At 41.2% G+C, this 19,606-nt stretch overlaps 1 protein-coding gene across 1 annotated transcript in view; it reads left to right on the top strand.

Moving 5' to 3' along the window:
- capgb (capping protein (actin filament), gelsolin-like b) overlaps positions 1-18,451 on the top strand; it is a 32,566-nt gene extending 14,115 nt beyond the window's left edge. The window contains exons 3-9 of the mRNA XM_063002850.1: positions 8,656-8,810; positions 10,928-11,089; positions 11,344-11,493; positions 14,459-14,545; positions 15,194-15,326; positions 17,282-17,373; positions 17,637-18,451. Of these exons, the coding sequence (XP_062858920.1) occupies positions 8,656-8,810; positions 10,928-11,089; positions 11,344-11,493; positions 14,459-14,545; positions 15,194-15,326; positions 17,282-17,373; positions 17,637-17,702 (845 nt within the window). The 3' untranslated portion in view covers positions 17,703-18,451. The remainder of the gene's footprint in view (positions 1-8,655; positions 8,811-10,927; positions 11,090-11,343; positions 11,494-14,458; positions 14,546-15,193; positions 15,327-17,281; positions 17,374-17,636) is intronic.
- Positions 18,452-19,606: the final 1,155 nt, after the last annotated feature.

Below are 19,606 nucleotides of genomic sequence, written 5' to 3' on the forward strand. Positions count from 1 at the left end.
GCATCTTCCTTTTTGGCAGGAATGGCTTCCACCCACCTGGAAAATCGATCCACCATCACCAAGATGTACCTGTACCCACTCATGCATTGGTCAGGACCCATATCAGTGTAATCAATACAAACCTCTTTGAATGGTCCTTCAGGTGTTGGGAATTTCCCTATGTCAATCTTGTAACCTGGCTTTGGATTGAAAGACTGGCACACACTGCATTCACTCACATGTTGTTTGATCATGTCTCTAAGGTAAGGGTGCCACCATTTAGACCCAATTACGTCAGTCATTACTGGTATGCCTGTGTGTGTGGGTCCATGTGCTTCTCTCATTAGCAGTCCTAGAAGTCCCAAAGTGGCTACTGGTTTCCCTTCTGGATTTCTCCAAATCCCTTCACTCTCTTTTGCTCCTTTCTCTATCCATACTGATTTTTCATAGGGGCTAGCTTTCCCTTGAATCTCTTTCAAGCTTTCCTCTGTTAGTTCTGGCTCCTGTTCTGTCCCTAGCACAACACATTGAGTTAGTTTGTACCCTCCTACTGTCTTGGCTGCCTGATCTGCTGCATCATTTCCCTGAGCTATCAGATCACCTTCCTTAGAGTGGCCTTTACACTTTACGATGGCTACTTGTGCTGGGAGTTTTAAGCTTTCCATCAAGTTGTGAATTTGTGTGCTGTGTTTGATAGGGGTGCCTTGTGCTGTCACCAAACCTCTCCTCAGCCATTGTGGTCCATCAACATGGACAGCTGAGTGGGCATAGGCAGAATCAGTATAGATGTTAACTGTTTGTCCTACAGCAAAATCCAAAGCCTTGGTCAATGCTGTTATTTCTGCTAATTGAGCTGAAGCTGGTTGTGGGACTATTCCTGAGTCCACCACAACGAACTTATCTGGTGTGTGCATGACTACTGCAAAAGAAGCAATCAGTCCTTTCTCTGCTTTGTAACAACACCCATCACAAAAAAGTGTTAAGTCAGGCTGTTCTAGGGGCTCGTCTCTGAGGTCTTCCCTACTTTTCAGAAGTTTCTGGGTAATTGCCTCACAGCAATGAGGTTCTGAGTGTTGGTCCTGTGTCAGTCCTTCAGTCATGTTCACAATTCCTCCTGAAGTGAAAGTGATGTGTGGCTGAGTCAAAATGCTGTCAATCCTGTCTTTTCTCGTTCTAGACAGGGTGAAGGCCGCTGACGTCAAAAAAGCAACCACTCCATGTGTCGTGTTGACCGTCAGGGGGTGGCACATCACCAAGTGAGCAGTTTTTGTAATGGCAGTTGCCAATGCTGCCAGGTACCTTGTACAACCTGGTTGTCCACAGACTACTGGGTCCAATTTTGAGCTGTGATACAAAAGTACCACTCTCTCACTCCCCCTTTTCTGAAATAGAACTGCATTCACAATGCATTCTCTTTCAGAAACATCCAAGTAAAATGATTTAGAGTAGTCTGGCGTTTGAAGCTCACTGGCCAGTGACAATTGTTGTTTTAGGGCAATGAACGCAGCATGTAGTTCAGGTGTCCAGGTAATTTTCGCAGACAAATTTTTCTGGCCTAGTCTGGTAACTTCAGCTCTCAATGGGTCAACAATACCAGAATAGTTAGGAATATAATTCCTTGAGTAGCCCGTCAGACCAAGAAAGGACAGAAGGTGACTCACTGTGGTCGGCTGAGGATGATGCAAGATGGTGTTTCTAGTGTCTGCTGTCATGGAATGTCCTTTGACAGAAACCACTCGTCCCAAGAAGGTAACAACAGGTCTGCAAACCTGAAGTTTGGTCTTGTTCACCTTATAACCTAAATTGGCTAAATGAGTCAAGGTAGAGACTGTGTCACGCAAGCAGACAGTGTCTGAAGTGCAGGCAATCAAAAGGTCATCCACGTACTGGATCAAGACTGTGTCCTTGTGTAAGATCTGTGAGTCAATCAGAACAGAAAGGTCAGTAAGCAAACACTGATTAAAGATACCAGGACTGTCTTTGTAACCCTGGGGAAGTCTGGTGTACGTGTACTTTTGATTCAAGTAAGTGAAAGCAAAAATTGGCTTGACGTCATCAGAAATAGGAATGCTGAAAAAAGCATTAGCCAAGTCAATAACTGTGAAGACACAATGGTCAGGTGTCAGGTTTTGTAAGGATCTGTAAGGATCAGGAACAGGAATGTTTTCAGTGACTGTGACGTGATTAATCAGTCTGAGGTCATGCACCATTCGGTACTCCTGTCGTCCTGGTTTCTTAACAGGCAAAATGGGCGTGTTCCAATCAGAGGTTGTGGGCTCAAGGACTCCTACATTCAATAAGTCCTGAATGGTGCTGTGAATGCCAGCCTGTGCTTCAGGCTTCAGAGGATATTGTGGTTTGTCAACCACTTGCACATTAGATTTTAGTGTGATTGGGGCCAGATGGTGTGACACACATCCAACATCCACCTTACTGACTGTCCATAACTGAGCTGGAACCTCAGCTAAATGTGTTACTGTGTCACAGTGGTCTGACAGTTCTCTGCCATGAAATCTAGTTAGTTGTTGGTGTTCAAAAGTAGCCAGGTCAGAACAGTCACAAAGAATTTTCCAAAAGCGGCCACAGTGCGAGACTAACAAACCAGGAACTTCAGTGTCCTGGTAGTCCTGTGACATGGCTAAACGCATCATAGGCCCCAGTGCTCTGGCCTCCTTTCCAGCAGCCAGTAGCAGTGAGACATGTGGTGCGCAGGAGTCAGGATCAAAATGCCAAAGCAAAGACTGGTCGGAGGACAGCTGCACATGGGCAGCGACACCCTCAGGTCCCAAGATCAGATAGTCAGTGTGTACAGAGGTTTGTTGACCCTCCGCAAGACTGTACCAGTCATGTTCATACTGGTCATCAGGTTCTCTTGTGTAATGCATAGTGCAGTGTGGAGGATCTTTTGGAGGTACCATAGGCGTATGGGCAGTGAGCCAAGGTTTCCATAGCGCAAAGAAGTACAGAATGTTGCTGTGATCAGACGTTGCAACTGGTGCATCCAATTTTGCCCAGTAGATGTCACACATGTTGGGTATTGTGTCTGGAACAGAAGAAGTCACTAAAATTCTACAAAATGTGTCTGAGTCATCACTTGAATAGACAGTCAGTTTGCCATCCCTATCACAGAAAATGGTACATGAAACAAGACAAAGCAAATCCCTCCCTAACAAATTAACAGGACAATTTTGGGAATGTAAAAAAGAATGATACACAGTCTCAGTTCCCATCCTCACCGGCAAAGGGGTCGTAAATGGTTGCACCATGGGTACTCCCGAGAATCCAGTAGTGCTGGCAGTCCTGCCAGATAACTGACTTCCCCAACTTGGATTGGTTAACACAGAAGTTGTGGCTCCAGTGTCAACCAGGAAGTCAACTTGCTCTCCTGCAACTAATAAAGTCAACATTGGTTCATTGGTGCAACCAGGAGAGGAACTGGAAACTGGGCAGCATCATTGGTTACTGTAGTAATTCTGATTCATAGGCCGATACCCTGCTGGTAGTCTGGCCTGAACTGGGACTGCTGGTAAAGTGTTTGCGGCTGGGGGTGCATAGTATGATGTCTGTGGCGCAGGAACAGGTGCCAATTGAGTGTGCTGTGATTGGGCTGGGTGTGGGCAATTTCTCCACCAGTGTTCTAGGGCCCCACAATTAAAGCAACCCCTTTGGGTGTGTCTGTGGTCCCAAGATGTTCTGAAATTTCTTTCAGACCCTCTTGGACCTCGTCTACCAAAACCTCTGCCCCTGTTAGGGTAGTTTTGCACATTTTGGTAATATGTAGGCGGGGCAGGTACCCCCTGAATTGGTACCATTATTTGGGCAGATGGTATGGGCTGTGGTAACACAGTTGCATTTTGTACTGGCACCATACTGGGTGTGGCTACTGCCTGTAGGGACTGAGTGTCCACCACCTCCACCAATTGCTTTTTAACCTTATTGGCCTCCAATTTGTCCTTATGTATTTTAGCAAGTGTCATTTTATCCTGGTTTTCTGCTTCAGCTAACTTTTTATCATGTTTGACCATGTAGTGGATGACATGAGAAGACCACGGGCCCTCATCCAATTGATTAAGTCCCACTACATCATCTAATTTATTTTGCACTGATAACGGTAATGAAGCAAGTACAGCTTGTCTGAAAAGTGTTTCAGTGGCCACGTTAACATCTGGCCTACCACCTGTGTTCCTCTTCCACAGGTCCTTCATGCGTTGGATGAATTCAACTGGCTCCTCCCCTGAATTCCTGGTGACACCTGTAAGGGCTTGAAAGTTCACAACAGTAGGGTGTTGGGTCCGCAACCTTGTCCATACTACATTTCTAACAGGATTAAATCGGTCAGAATTTGCCATATTTTGCATTCCCACAGCCCTCTCTAAATCCTGCCAGTTTTCACTATTCCCAATCCTTCCCATTAATGCTCTCATGTCCCCCACAGCCAAAACTTCACCTGCAGTCAACGATTCTAAAGTGCTAATCCAATTACTGGCACCTTTAGCTAATGGCGGCAACGAATCCACCAGTGACTGTAAATCTCTATGAGACCATGGCTCATATTCCCGTGTCCCTAGTCTAGTTCTTAAGGGAAAAACTCTGTGTAACTCAGTGTCCTCTGTGTGTTCAGACAAATCACCTTCATGTGATTGTTCTCTAAGCTTATAGGTCTGTGATCTAGTGACTATTGTCCCTGTGTGTGTGCTGGGAGATGCTTGTGGTGTCGCTGACAGAGAGGCTAGTTCGCTCTCAATCTGTCTGATGTCGTGTTTACGCTTTGCTATTGACTCCTGTAACGCCTTCTTTTCCTTATTCATCTGAGCTTCCTCGTCGTACCTTTGACAGTCTAAGTCATAACCTGTTATGACAATAGAGTCCCTTTCTGTCCCTTCATTACCTGCAGGGTGTCTGCTTTCCTCCAGAGGCCCTATCTCAACACAGGGGGTACCACAACAATCATTACCTCTACAAGCATGGGTTGGGCTCCTTTCTGGGCTTAAGCTCTGACACTCACCTCGTTTAACTTTGCTGGAACCACTAGTTCTAGGTTTATTTATCTGCTCACTGTCTTTTCCAGCTTCCCTATTTTCAAAGACATATTTCACCAACTCCTCCTCTGCCTGTCTCACCCTTTCTCGATTCTCAACACGCAGTCCCTCCATTTCCTCCTTTAACTGTCTTACTGCTGAAACAAGGTCTTTATTAACTTCCTCCTGTAAAGGGCAAACACCTTCAAGCCAACCTTGAGTTATTTTCAAAGCCACATTTGTCATTTGGGAAACACTTTCCTCATCTGCAGCAGTAAGCACTTGTGTATTGTCAACCATAGTCGGCATCTGTAATGTAGTCAAGTCAGGGCAAACCGGAGCAGACGGCGCTGCTCTGTGAGTCTGTGTCTGTGTGTTAGAGGAAGTGGTGACTTCCTGTGTCTGTGTGTGACGGGGAGAGTAAGGTGGGGGGAATGACGTAACCACGATCTGCTCAGCTGTGGGCTGAGTAGTCAGATGCTCAACCCCTCCCTTTTCGTCACATAATGACGTAGTCGGGGTGTGTTCTGTGGTGGGCTGTCCGGTGAGTGCAGCAGTGGGCAGCACCCCTTTCTCCACCCCTCCCTTCTCCTCACACACACCGGTCATGTATTGTAACACACGTTTTGTAAAAGCAAGTTTATCTACCAATTTATCAACTTCCTTTTTCGCCAAGAGTTTTTTTTGACGGCAGTAACTTGTCCAACTCGCTGTTGGGCGTCAGCCAGATTTTTCCTCGCTACGATGACAATTTTTTGACGCTCTAATTTGTCAGGTACTGGTTCAAAATCACTTGGGTACAGGCCCACCTTGGTGTGTTTCACAAACCACTCTGCCAAACATTGCTCCACATCCTTTCTGTCTTTTGAGGTAGTTGTGTCTAAAATCCTCAACATAACCAACTTCTTCAACTCACCGGCAGTAGCAGCAGTCATTTTACACACAAACACAACTACTCTATTGACACGTTTAGACAAGCAGAACAAATATACCCAGCAAGAGTTAGTAGACTCAGGACAAAACAACAAAACACGCACAGTTAGTAAGGGAAATAATGCGCCAGAATCTCACTGAAAATTAATTTGGAATTGACTCAAAACTACGTGGTAAGGAGTTCCACAATTGCACGGTAATGGCTCCCTTAGCACTTTTACACGTGGCCTCAAGCGTGGCACAAAATGAACAAGGTACCAGGATTTACACCACCTCAGAAACACCAAGATGCCAGGTATTACGCAACCTCAGCAATACCTGTCCACAAGGTACCAGGATTTACACCACCTCAGAAACACCTGTCCACAGACAAGGTGCCAGGGATTACGCAACCTCAGAAATACCTGTCCACAAGGTACCAGGATTTACACCACCTCAGAAACACCTGTCCACAGACAAGGTGCCAGGGATTACGCAACCTCAGAAATACCTGTCCACGCTTGCTCCAATTCACAAACTAAACACATAAACCAATACAGTCTTATTTCAACTGTCCAGAATCCAATTCACATAGACATATAGATAGACAAAGAACTCTAAAAGCTCCCTTAGCTTTATCAGAGAGTCTCCTTTATCCTAATTACTTCACACAATTATACTCTCTGTCGTTGGCCAACTTATACTAAGTGAGATTCGCAGAAACAAAGAATGACAGAATGAGAACCAAAGAATAACCAAACTCTTTATTACCTTAATTACACTGAATTTACCAGCACTTACACTGAGCAAATTAATTCACCACACTCCCCCTAAATACAAGTTTCAGCTAAATAAAAGAGCTAAAGTGCCCTTACCTTTTAGTGCGCGCACAGGGAGTGCAGGAAATTTGTCCGCTCAGTTGGCTCCAGTCAAAAATATTCCAAGTCCTCCAAAATGTAAAACTAACTAAAATCACAAAAAATTGATCATTTATTGATCATTTATCAAAGCCCAGAACCGTCCTCTGCTACCAATTGATCGATAAATCGAGTTCTGGGTGACAAATGATCAATTAGCCAAGTTCTCAAGTCTAACAAAGTTTATTTAGAAAAGGTTTGGTTCTCCTCAGGCCTCACCAGCTGGTATCTGCACTTCTGCTTTCAGAGAACAATCAATGCAAGTCAGAGAGAGACAGACCCCGTGCGCAGAGTTCAACGTGCTTTTATAACTTTGCCCACACCTTCTCTATAAATCGAGTTCTTTGTTCTCATGGTCTGTTCAAACCAGTCCTAATTAATTCTTTCAGATGTTACTTTATTGTCGTCATTGACCTTGTCCGAGGCACCGAATCCGGCCTTATCGGTACAGGACATTATTAGGGAGTTCTTCTATGTATCTGAGTGCTAGCAATTATCTGTTTTACTCCCTTCACATCGACCTTGCACCAACTCAATTGTAACTCACTGTTTTACTTTGCTAACAGGTGGGGTGTCCAATTTTAATTTTCCTAACAATGGTCACTGTAACACTAGCTCCAAATTTAAACCTATAAAACCTTAAACTACCTTCAAATACACTGTATGTAAACATGGGATTCAGCTGTGTACTTCAAATTGCATTTCACCATCAGCTATTGGACATAGCATCTCCTATGTGGATCTCAATTGACACAAGCAATGTCCTCAGCTGTATATCACAGTCTAAGTACAATGACCGAAAAGGTTCAAACAGCATTTAGCCTGATGTTTCTGACCATCCTAGTACCTGATCTGTCGTGAACATTATACTGCAGTAGTATGCAACACATCAACCGCAAACAAGGCAGTGTGTTAATTTAGCCAAAAATGCTTTAAAAAAAAAAAAGGAATAGTACCAAAACACACTAGCAATTCCTTTAAGCTGTCTTATGTTTAATCATAGCCAATCTGTCCTATTAGCTAGATAGTTCTGCAATATTACATGTTTTAATTATTGGTAGGATGCAGGCTAATATGAGGTGCAGACTAGTGTGTCATCTAATCACTTAAAGATCAAGTCATTTTGCTGTCCTGGACTTCCACATATAAATGCCAAAAGCATCAAAATTCAACTTTGTGGGCGCGAGATATTCCGCTTGCACACAAGCACCGAGTTTCTGAACTCCTTGGTTCGAAACTCGGTGTTGCCACCGGTCGGCTGGGCGTCATCTGGCGGGCATAATCGGCAGTGCCTGCAGCAGATACTAATTGGCCACCGTATCTGCAGGGTGGGGACTGGACTATGTGTGGGCGGGTGGGTCTTCATACGCTGTGTAAGGAACCTGATTGGCAGAAGAGACGCCTGTGCAGAATGCAGGGGCGAGGAGAGGAGGGCTGTACACGTGTTGGAAGAGGCGTGTACAGTGATGTGCTCTCCTTGGATGCAATCTGGTATCTCTCAGCAGCGGAAGACAAATTGAGGGTGCTAAATCAGGAGAAAAATGCATTAAAAAAAAAATCTACTTTGTCATGTCTTAATGATTATAGCATACTTTTTAACATTGACTGCTTTTCTACTACAGGATTATTTTGCAACACCATATCTGAAATCAACGTCGGCATCTTTGTAATTAATACAAAATTGCCTGTTTGTTAATGGGTTGTGCATGGGTCATGAAAGTAACATTGTGGTTGCCTGAATCAATGCCCCAGCGGCCAAATAAAAGGCATTGGAAAACACCCTTATTATTATTTAATCTATTTTTTAATTCTCACTGTTTGTCTCTTAGGTGAGAAGTCTTCTCGTGATGAGCAGGTCGCTTGTGCGCTGCTTGCCACCCAGCTGGATAACTTTCTGGGTGGAGAGCCAGTCCAGCACAGACAGGTGCAGGGCTACGAGTCACCAGAGTTCATGAATCTCTTTCCAAGAGGAATTAGCTATAAGGTGAGAACAGACATAAACTGTTAAAGTGTTTCATTTATTGATATCAAGGTTATTAGCTGTTCTGAGATCTTCAGGTTCCATACAGGGGATCTACATCTGCCGCATGCAATCTTTCAACTGGTTTTCCACATGGTTTTGTACTTGGTCTTTTTCTTTATTCCATATCCACCTGTTCTCTCGGTAAAGCCATATCCTACAGTGACTTTAGCTCATTATGTCATTTTTTGCTTCAGACACTTAAGTTTCAGCTTAAATCCTGGTACCTCTGTTGGATATTTCATTATGGTGGTCAGCTTAACTTATGCTTAATAACCCCAGCCAGACTAAGTTGGTATTTATTTCTGGGTATTTATCCTTACGACATGCTCATTCGTGTCCTCTTATTTCATAATTCTCAGATTGTCCAAAGCCTTGGTGTTGTTCTAAATACCCAGCTATCCTTCTTGGGTCATGCTGCCAACCTGACCCGATCCTGCCATTTTTATTATTTCAGTGTAAGAAAGATTCTGCCATTCCTCTCTATGGAAGACACCCAGATTCTTTTCCAGTCTCTTGTTATTTTGAGGTTGGATTACTGCCACCCCCTTCTTGTAGGTCTTCCCAGGTCCACCACCAGACCTCTGCCTTATTTTCTTTCCATTATGCAGCTACACACATGCTGCCAACTTGTAGCCCCCCTTATTAAATTTAAAACCATGATGTTTGCCTAAAAGCAAAAATTGGACCAATCCTGACTTAACCTAGACCACTTATCAAATCTCACTTTGTACATAGTAATATTAGAGCCTCAGATCTAGAAAATAAAATAAAGCAACCCGAAAAAATGGTTAATAAAAAAACTCCATAAGATATGTGACACATACACCAATCAGCCATAACATTAAAACCACCTCCTTGTTTCTACACTCACTGTCCATTTTAGAGTGGACAGTGAGTGGACACAGTATTTAAAAACTCCATCAGCATTGCTGTGTCTTATCCACTAATACCAGTACAACACACACTAACACACCACCACCATGTCATTGTCACTGCAGTGCTGAGAATGATCCACCACCTAAATAATACCTGCTCTGTGGTGGTCCTGGGAGAGTCCTGACCATTGAAGAACAGGGTGAAAGCAGGTTAAAAAAGTATGTAGAGAAACAGATGAACTACAGTCAGTAATTGTAGAACTACAAAGTGCTCCTATATGGTAAGGGGAGCCGATAAAATGGACAGTGTGTGTAGAAACCAGGAGGTGGTTTTAATGTTATGGCTGATTGGTGTATATTGTGCAAAAAAGTCACTTTAATTGTCTGCACTGTACAGCAGTATCATATAATGTTGCCTTTCTAGATTTGCTTAGTCCACCCAGAGCTTCACTGTATGGCCATGTAAACAGGTTTCTTCAACTAGGTGTCTTTCTGTAAAAAAAATAAAAAAATAAATACTTTTGGACTTGCATCTGTGAAGTTTAAGAGCTTAAGCACTTTCAGACATTTTACTTATCCAAATTATTCAAAGAAAACTTATTCAAAGAAAATGACACATGCTTTCATTCTAAATAAAACACCATTTTCAAGAACTGGTACACTAGTGCTTTTAAACGAGTATACATTTTCAAACTGAACAACAAGATGACAGCACCACCCGCAATGAACGCCTCAACCACAGGAACAGTCGGTTAACACAAATGTAACACATTCAACAAGTCAGGCAAGCAACTACCAGCTCTAAAATTCACTTAACAGCACTGTTTCCTACTTGGTTGTTTTTGCTCTGTTTTTAGGAAGGAGGAGTGGAGTCTGGCTTTAGAAAAAGTCAGTCTAGTTCTGGTCCAGTTCAAAGATTGTTCATCAGAGCCAAGGAGGTGGACCTGAACTGGTCCACACATAGAATACGTTTATATAATTACCATGACAAGTGTAAAAATACTCTTTCTACTTAAACTAGAGTAGGGAAATGTTTACTATGAAGTCGCTCTGGATAAGAGCATCTGCTAAATGCCGAAAATGTAAATGTAAATACTCCATCCAAGTCTGGTTTTGTATAGATAATAGCATTAGGAGGGTTAACACAGAGGCAGAATTTTTATTAAAATGTTTTCTACTTGGTTGTTTCTGCTGTGTTTTTAGGAAGGAGGAGTGGAGTCTGGCTTTAGAAAAAGTCAGTCTAGTTCTGGTCCAGTTCAAAGATTGTATCACATTAAAGGGAAGAAGAATATCAGAGCCAAGGAGGTGGACCTGAGCTGGTCCAGCTTTAATAAAGGAGATTGCTTCATTCTTGACCTTGGAGAGGTGTGTATAAGTTTGGAATAGGTTTTCACTTATACACATACAGTGAGGGGCCCAGGTGGATATTCCTCTAGCACACCTGTGCCAAGGTTCTGAAATCCTCGGTTTGAAACTTGGCATTGCCTCCGGTCGGCTGGGCGCCATCTAGCGGGAATAATTGGCAGTGCCTGCAGCAGACATGTTACTGCTAGGGCGGGGTGACCGGACTATGTTTTCTTTGCCTGTGCTGGCCATAAGTGTTGCTTTTTTTTTTTTAGAAAATCGTGTCTTGGGTCGGGTCTCAGGCCAACATCTTTGAGAAGCAAAAGGTGCGAGAGATTGCTACTCTTATCAGAGACACAGACAGGCATGGTAAAGCTGAAATCACCCTTGTCAATGAGGGAGAGGAGACTCCAGAAATGCAAAAGGTGTGATTTTATTTATTTATTTATTTATTTTTCCTCTTTTTCACCCAATTTTTTACCCTAATGTAGTTGTATCCAAATACCCTGATTGTGTTACGCTTCACCCCCCCCCCCCCCCCCTTTGCTGACTAAGGAGCTTTGCAACTGACACACGCCCCCTCCGACACATGCTCAGTACCGACTGCCTCTTTTCACGTGCACGAGGCGAGTTCATATGCGGATCAGCCTTGTGCACAGAGAGGCACACCCTGATCACATTATTCCCCAACTCCGCGCAGGTGCCATCAATCAGCCAGCAGAGGTCGTAATTGTACCAGTTATGAGGAACCCTGGTCCGGCTTGCCCACCCTGTGAACAACAGCTAACTGGTGTTCATGTGGCCGCTCAGGCAGATGGCAGAGCTGAGATTCGATACGATGTATTTGAAATCCCAGCTCTCGTGCGCTAGCGTATTTTACCGCTGCGTGGCGGTATTTTACCGCTGAGCGGCCGACGTGTTTTTTTGTTTGTTTTTTAAACACATTGGCAGAATTTTCTTAATTACTACTAACAAAGTACTACAATATTATATCATGTTTAAACATTTTGAGTGTTATGGTTTTGCTCAATTTCGGAGTAATTTTACTTGTATGGTTCCAAAATCACTTTGTACTAAGAGTTCATATATAATTCTAATTAATGCCATATAAAATAGTCTGATGTAAATGATTTTTTGATTATTGTGTATCTTGTTATTTTAGTTGCTTTGTTCTGACATGTAATGTGGCACAATAAGGGTGTGACATTCAGGGGTGTAAATATGATTGCGAGATAGTATTTGCAAATCCACATGTACAGCTCTTATTCTCAGGTTTTGTGAGTAAGGGGAAGAAAGTTGGTGAGTGGGAGAGGTTAAGTGAGTGAAAGTGAGGTTTAGAAAGTGAGTGGGTAAATGGCAGTGTGTGTGTGTGTGTGTGTGTGTGGTTTCCTGTGATAAATGTGCACTTTGTATGTGTAGTAGTAGTACCCTAATTGGCCTCTTCTTCAGAATGTGTGTGTTTGTGGTGCCCTGTGAAAAAAATGTTACCCTGCTTAGGGTGTGCCTGTCAGTGTCAGTGGTTGGTTTGGAGGAATGGGTGAGAGTGTGTGTAGAAGTAGTAATATTAGTAGTAAACTGTGAAAAAACGGTCCTCAATCCAGGGTGAGTTGGGTGGTTCCCTGTGAAAAGTTCCCTGAGAGTGTATGTGACTGTTTTTGTCGTGCCCTGGGATAATCTTTTCTGACTGTGAATATATATATATATATATATATATATATATATATATACACACACACACACAGTTGCAATCAGAAATATTCAACCCCCCTAAGATTTTAAGGATTTATCAATTAAAGTTTTTCCAAAGAGCTAAATTCTTCTTTGGATGACTTGTTTATGAGTTGTGTGATACATTTAACACAGAAAATACACTAGGAAGTATTTGTGTGTAACAGTATATTTTGTTAACTTAGCCATGGCTCAATTATTCAACCCCTACATAATATTGTTGTTCTCAAAGCTTTCTGACAGTTTTTTATGGCCTAGAGTACAGTTGAAACATAATTAAGCCTTTGGGAACTCTATAATGATCCTTTATTTGCTTTGTGTGATGCATATATAAACCCCACCCATGAAAGTATTCAAGTTCAGTTGCAATCATGGAAGAGACAAAGGAGCTTCCACAAAAGCTGAGAGAGGAGATTATTTCATCACACCTAAAGGCCCTTGTGTATAAGAAGATGTCCAATAATTTAACATTTCAAGAGAGACCTTTGGGAGCATTATAACAAAGTTTCAAACTTATGGAACAGCTGCAAACCTGGCTGGCCAGGGAAGAAAGCCCAACATTTCATCAAAGGCCTTTAGCAACTTAGTCAGGACAACTAAGAAAAACTCCTGTGTGGGTGCAAGACACCTACAGGATGACCTGATGAAGACTGGTACAAGTGCTTCAGTGACAACTATAAGACATGCACTGAATAAACAAGGAACATTACTGACTCCAAGACGCACTCCACTCTTGACCACAAGGAACATCAAGAGTAGACTAGAATATGCTAGGGGGAATTTGAATAAGACTACAGAGTTTTGGGAGACAGTTCTATGGACTGATAAAACCAAACTGGAACTGTGTGGACATATGGACCAGCGGTATGTTTGGCGAGAGAAAGGCCAGGCTTATGACCAGAAGAATACCATCCCCACAGTCAAGCATGGAGGTGGGTCATTGATGATGTGGGGCTGTTTTTCTGCGGCAGGAACTGGCAATCTTGATCGTGTACCTGGCATCATGGATTCCCAGAAATACCAGGCCATTTTAAAGAGGAATGTGATGGCTTCTGTTGACAAATGAAACCTTTGGTGATCAATGGACTTTCCAGCAAGACACTGATCCCAAGCACACCTCCCAAATCAACCAAAGCCTGGTTGAGAAGAAGATCCTGGAACATCCTGGAGTGGCCTTCTCAGTCACCAGATTTAAATCCGATTGAAAATCTTTGGTGGGATTTAAAGAATGCAGTTGCAGCACGAAAGCCATCAAACATCACTGAGCTAGAGGCTTTTGCACGTGAAGAATGGGCAAAGATTCCAATTGAGAGGTGTAAGAAGCTTGTCAGAACTTAGCGAAAATGTTTGTTGGATTTATAATTATTATTATTATACAATATTTCTGATTGCAACTGTGTATATATATATATATATATATATATATATATATATATATATATATATATATATATATATTTCAAAGTTCATAGAAATTAATAGCAAAATAGAATTTCAATTTCTTGCACTTTTTAGAGTTGAAGGTTATTAATGTTGTCAAATGTTTTTTTTTCTATATGACACATACTGTATATGTAGCTATATGTATATATCTAAGTGGTTAGCACTGCTATTGTTGGTGTTTGATGAGACCATCAGACTATTTTCTGATGTTATTGACAGGTTCTTGGTCCAGTGCCAGCACTTAAGGAGAGTACCCCAGAGGACGACAGCCAAGCAGATGCATCCAACACTGCCTCCCTCTACAAGGTACCAAACCACTACCTAACCTGCAGGAACTGTATACACTGACCAGGTATAACATTATGACCACTGACAGGTGAAATGAATAACACTGATTACTCATCACGGCACCTGTTAGTGGGTGGGATATATTAGGCAGCAAGTGAACATTTTATCCTCAAAGTTGACGTGTTAGAAGCAGGAAAAATGGGCGAGCGTAAGGATTTGAGGGAGTTTGACAATAACCAAATTGTGATGGCTAGACGACTGGATCAGAGCATCACCAAAACTGCAGCTCTTGTGGGGTGTTCCCGGTCTGCAGTGTTCAGTATCTATCAAAAGTGGTCCAAGGAAGGAACAGTGGTAAACCTGCCACAGGGTCATTGATGCACTTGGGGGACGAAAGCTGGCCCGTGTGGTTTGATCCAACAGACGAGCTACTGTAGCTCAAATTGCTGAAGAAGTTAATGCTGGTTCTGATAGAAAGGTGTCAGAATACACAGTGCATCGCTGTTTGTTGCGTATGGGGCAGCAAAAGGGAGACCAACACAATATTAGGGAGGTGGTCATAATGGTATGCCTGATCGGTGTGTAAGTAACTGTTTGATAGTAGCAGCCATGATCAAATGACAACCAGCCATCCCAAATCTCTAGTTTGTTATTTATTCCACACAGGTTTCAGATGCCACAGGCTCAATGAAACTGACCAAAGTCTCAGATAAAAACCCATTTGCCAAGGACCTGCTTGTGCGTGATGACTGCTTTATCTTGGACAATGGTGCAAACGGCAAGATCTTTGTTTGGAAAGGTGAGAGCAGAATGGCAGTAAATCAAATTAGTATTTGATTTACAGTAATAAACAGTATTTGCTCACTTTATGATTGCATTTTATTTATTATTTGTGACAATGGGTCATGCATCATTGAATGTTAGACATAAAAATTAAGTAAAAAAAGAAAACAAAAAACAATTATATTTATTTAAAAAAACAAAGCTATCAAGCACATATCACCGTTGTAGAGGTAAGTTTTATATAACATATTAACTGATGCTTTTAGCGGAGTGTGATACTTTATAATATGATATTAATTTTTACTTATCTTTGTTGGAATTTTAGTCAATTTCCTGCTGCATAACCCTATTCCACCCTATTTCACCTTAAGGACAAACCATAAGTTCTTCAAAAAAAATTATAATGGACATTTAGTAAAAAAAAAAATTGTTATTTAACTGACAACAGGAGAAAGAAAAGATTTCCATTGTTTTTACTGGTTGTAGTTTGTAAATACAAACACACATAAAATTTTATGCCAGCAACACCCTCAGTAAAAGAGGCAATAATGAGGGAACCATGGTTGAGTACAAAAAGAGGATCCATCAAAGGCTTAGTCTTTGTAAGCAATGATGGGTCATCACTCACTACTTTGTACCAAACTTCATGAGAGATTGATTGATTTGCCATTCAGTTCAAAAAGAACATTTATTTCCTTTACCATCTACCATAAGTATTATTGTGAAAAAGTTCAGAAAATCCAGAGAAATCTCAGCCCATGTAGTGCAAGGCTGGAAACCACTGTTAAATGTGAAAGACCTTTAAGCCCTTAGAAAGCACTGCATGAGAAAACATCATGCTACTGTGATAAATAAAGCTACATGAGCTTGGGATTAATTCAGAAAACCATTGTTATCTAACATGGTCTACTACTGCATTAAGAAATTCAACTGAAACTCAGAAAGCCGTAAAAAGAAACCCCAGAAAAAGAAAGCCATACATAAATTCTATACAAAAACTCTGCCGAGATTATCTCAGATAGATCGAAAGACAGTGGAAACATATACTGTGTTTAGATGACTTCATATTTCACATTGTTTTGGAAAAAAAATGGACATCAAGTTCTCTGTGCCAAAGATGAGAAGGACCATCCAGACTTATTAGCAAAAGGTGCAAAAGCCAACATCTGTCATAGTATGGGGTGCCATCTAGGTAACATCTTTTCCCGGGAAGTCCATAGTTATTTCAGCATGACTATGTCTGGTCTCGTTCTGCATGTTCTGAGTCTGTGTGCATGACTAGCCTGCCTACTACCGGTCGGCTGGGCACCCTCTAGCGGGCATAATTTGCAGTGCAGCAGACAAAATTGTTTATTAAAGCCTGCCGGGTGGGAAAAAGACCAGACTGAAAAGTGGGTGGGGTCTTCAACGCTGTGTAAGGACCCTGGTTAGTAGCCCGAGGCGTTTGTACAAGAAGTGGAGTAGCACGGAGATCAGTGCGTGGCTCTCTGTGCCGAATATTAGCCTCAGGCAGTGCTAAAAATGCATCAGCCCCAACTTCCGTCCCAACTTTTCTGAGTGTGTTGCATGCATCAAATTCTGAATGTGTTTATATGTACAAATTTGGGAATCTTTCTACTTTTGTCAGTTAAATAAAATTTAAGAGAGTTAACAAATCAAAAGTTTTCTTTTTACTGCATTTAACTAATGCCCCAAAAATGGGGTTTGTGTTCAACTAAATATTTTTATATAAATAAATACATTTAATAATGAATAAATGTTTACAAGTGTCTTTTGTATACCGACTGCTCTTGGTTTAGACTTGATTTGCTTTCCTTTTTTGGTACAGGGAAACTAAAATTATTGTCTGTAGTAATTGCCAGTATGCTGCAGATGCAGTAGATACAATTTACATTGGAACACTGAAGAACTCTTTAGGAAAGCCTTTTGATGGAACTATTAAATGCTGGTCTTGCCTCTTATCATCAACAGGCAGTGGTGCAAATGCAGAAGAAAAAAAAGCAGCTCTGAAGGTTGCAGATGATTTTATAGAGAAAATGAAATACCCCAGGATGAAAACACAGGTTGGTTTTAGTCCCAGCTAATAACATAACTAAAATGCTGTAAGTAATTGCATACGTTATTAGATCCACACATAAACAATACATCCCTGATTGCACACATTTATTCCAAATGTTAACTCATATTTTATATAAGGTTATTATGCAATTTTATAAAAAACTGTTAAAATATTACACTAAATCTATTATTTATCATATGTATTTTAATAAATATCGTAATTGCCATATGATAATTTACGTCACGTGTTACTTTTAATTTTTCATAGGTGGAAATCACACCTCAGGGCCGAGAGACTGTCATCTTCAAGCAATTCTTCCAAAATTGGAATTAAAACTTAAAACCCTTTGTTTTTTTATCGCAGGGTACTGAAAATTGCAGACAGAAAAAAGTCCTGCTATTATTACATTAACATGACCCACAGAGTATTTTAGCATTTCATTATTACAGGTTTACAAAGTTATTGCTGTAGTTGGTAGTTATTATGGTATGGTTAAGTTCTTCTATAAATGTATTGCATTACAAATTTAGGGCTGTAAATATGATGCAATTAATGCAAGTTGTTTTGGTTAGAATCAAATCAGACACCTTGATAAACATTTTTTTATATTTGGTTTTATTATTACACCACTGTATTGCATACAACTGAAACTGTACAGCAATGTACAGCAACAAATGATACAAAATTACTGCTTAATTATAAGAATTTTTGAAAATATTTTTGTTGACATATCCTTAGTTTAGAATTGTGGAAAATCTCACATTTCTCTTGTTATTCCAACATTTTGATGTCACGAGCACTTCATTAATTTGAATGTTCTAAAACTTTAGAAGACAGCATTAATAAGACATTGTTTAATCACTCTTGGCCCAAACCCACAAAGTTCCATCAAACTGTAATCCTAACCAAATATAACTGCCGCTGATAAAAATGACTTGTCATATACCAGTGTTCATGCCAATGTAATATTAAAGAAAATAGTTTTTTACGCAATTTGATTGTTAAAAATGAGTTTTCTGTGCTATGTTTGCAGCATTGCAAATAAAAGGATACAAAGAAATAAAATAAAAAACATGAACTTGTTTTTCACTTTTTTCCTTTTACCCAGAAAGATACAGAGCAGCAAAATCTTAAAAAGCCATATACACCGATCAGCCATAACATTAAAACCACCTCCTTGTTTCTACACTCACTGTCCATTTTATCAGTTCCACTTACCATATAGAAGCACTTTGTAGTTCTACAATTACTGACTGTAGTCCATCTGTTTCTCTGCATGCTTTGTTACCCCCCTTTCATGCTGTTCCCCAATGGTCAGGACCCCCACAAGACCACCACAGAGCAGGTATTATTTAGGTGGTGGCTCATTCTCAGCACTGCAGTGACAATAACATGGTGGTGGTGTGTTAGTGTGTGTTGTGCTGGTATGAATGGATCAGACACAGCAGTGCTGATGGAGTTTTTAAACACCTCACTGTCACTGCTGGATTGAGAATAGTCCACCAACCAAAAATATCCAGCCAACAGCGCCCCGTGGGCAGCACACTGTGACCAACTAGGTTGGAGTGTCTAATAGAGTGGACAGTGAATGGACACAGTATTTAAAAACTCCAGCAGCGCTGCTGTGTCTGATCCACACATACCAGCACAACACACACTGACACACCACCACCATGTCAGTGTCACTGCAGTGCTGAGAATGATCCACCACCTTAATAATACCTGCTCTGTGGTGGTCCTGTGGTGGTCTTAACCATTGAAGAACAGGGTGAAAGCAGGCTAAAAAGGTATGTAGAGAAACAGATAGACTACAGTCAGTAATTGTAGAACTACAAAGTGCTCCTATATGGTAAGTGGAGCTGATAAAATGGACAGTCAGTGTAGAAACAAGGAGGTGGTTTTAATGTTATGACTGATTGGTGTGTAATGTTAGGACTGCAATTTAGAAACCTTTTGTTATTACAGTCAAAACATAGACACCTAACTTCATGTCACACAAAACCTGAACTGCCTGCAGAAAACAAAAAAGTAACCCTATACACCATCTTAGCTTTTGCCATGTTTCCTATAGCTGATTTATGTTTGGAGAAAGTCAAAGGATGCATTTAACTTACAATATCTGCTGGTCACTGTTAATAATCTACACAAGATCCTCCACCTTAATTAAGTCCAGTGGTTTACTTTGCATGGTTTTATAACAGACAACAATTGTTTGAATAGTGCTTTTTACAAAGGTC

This window comes from Trichomycterus rosablanca, chromosome 10 (assembly GCF_030014385.1).
Source record: "Trichomycterus rosablanca isolate fTriRos1 chromosome 10, fTriRos1.hap1, whole genome shotgun sequence".
In the NCBI taxonomy this organism is placed as follows: domain Eukaryota; kingdom Metazoa; phylum Chordata; class Actinopteri; order Siluriformes; family Trichomycteridae; genus Trichomycterus; species Trichomycterus rosablanca.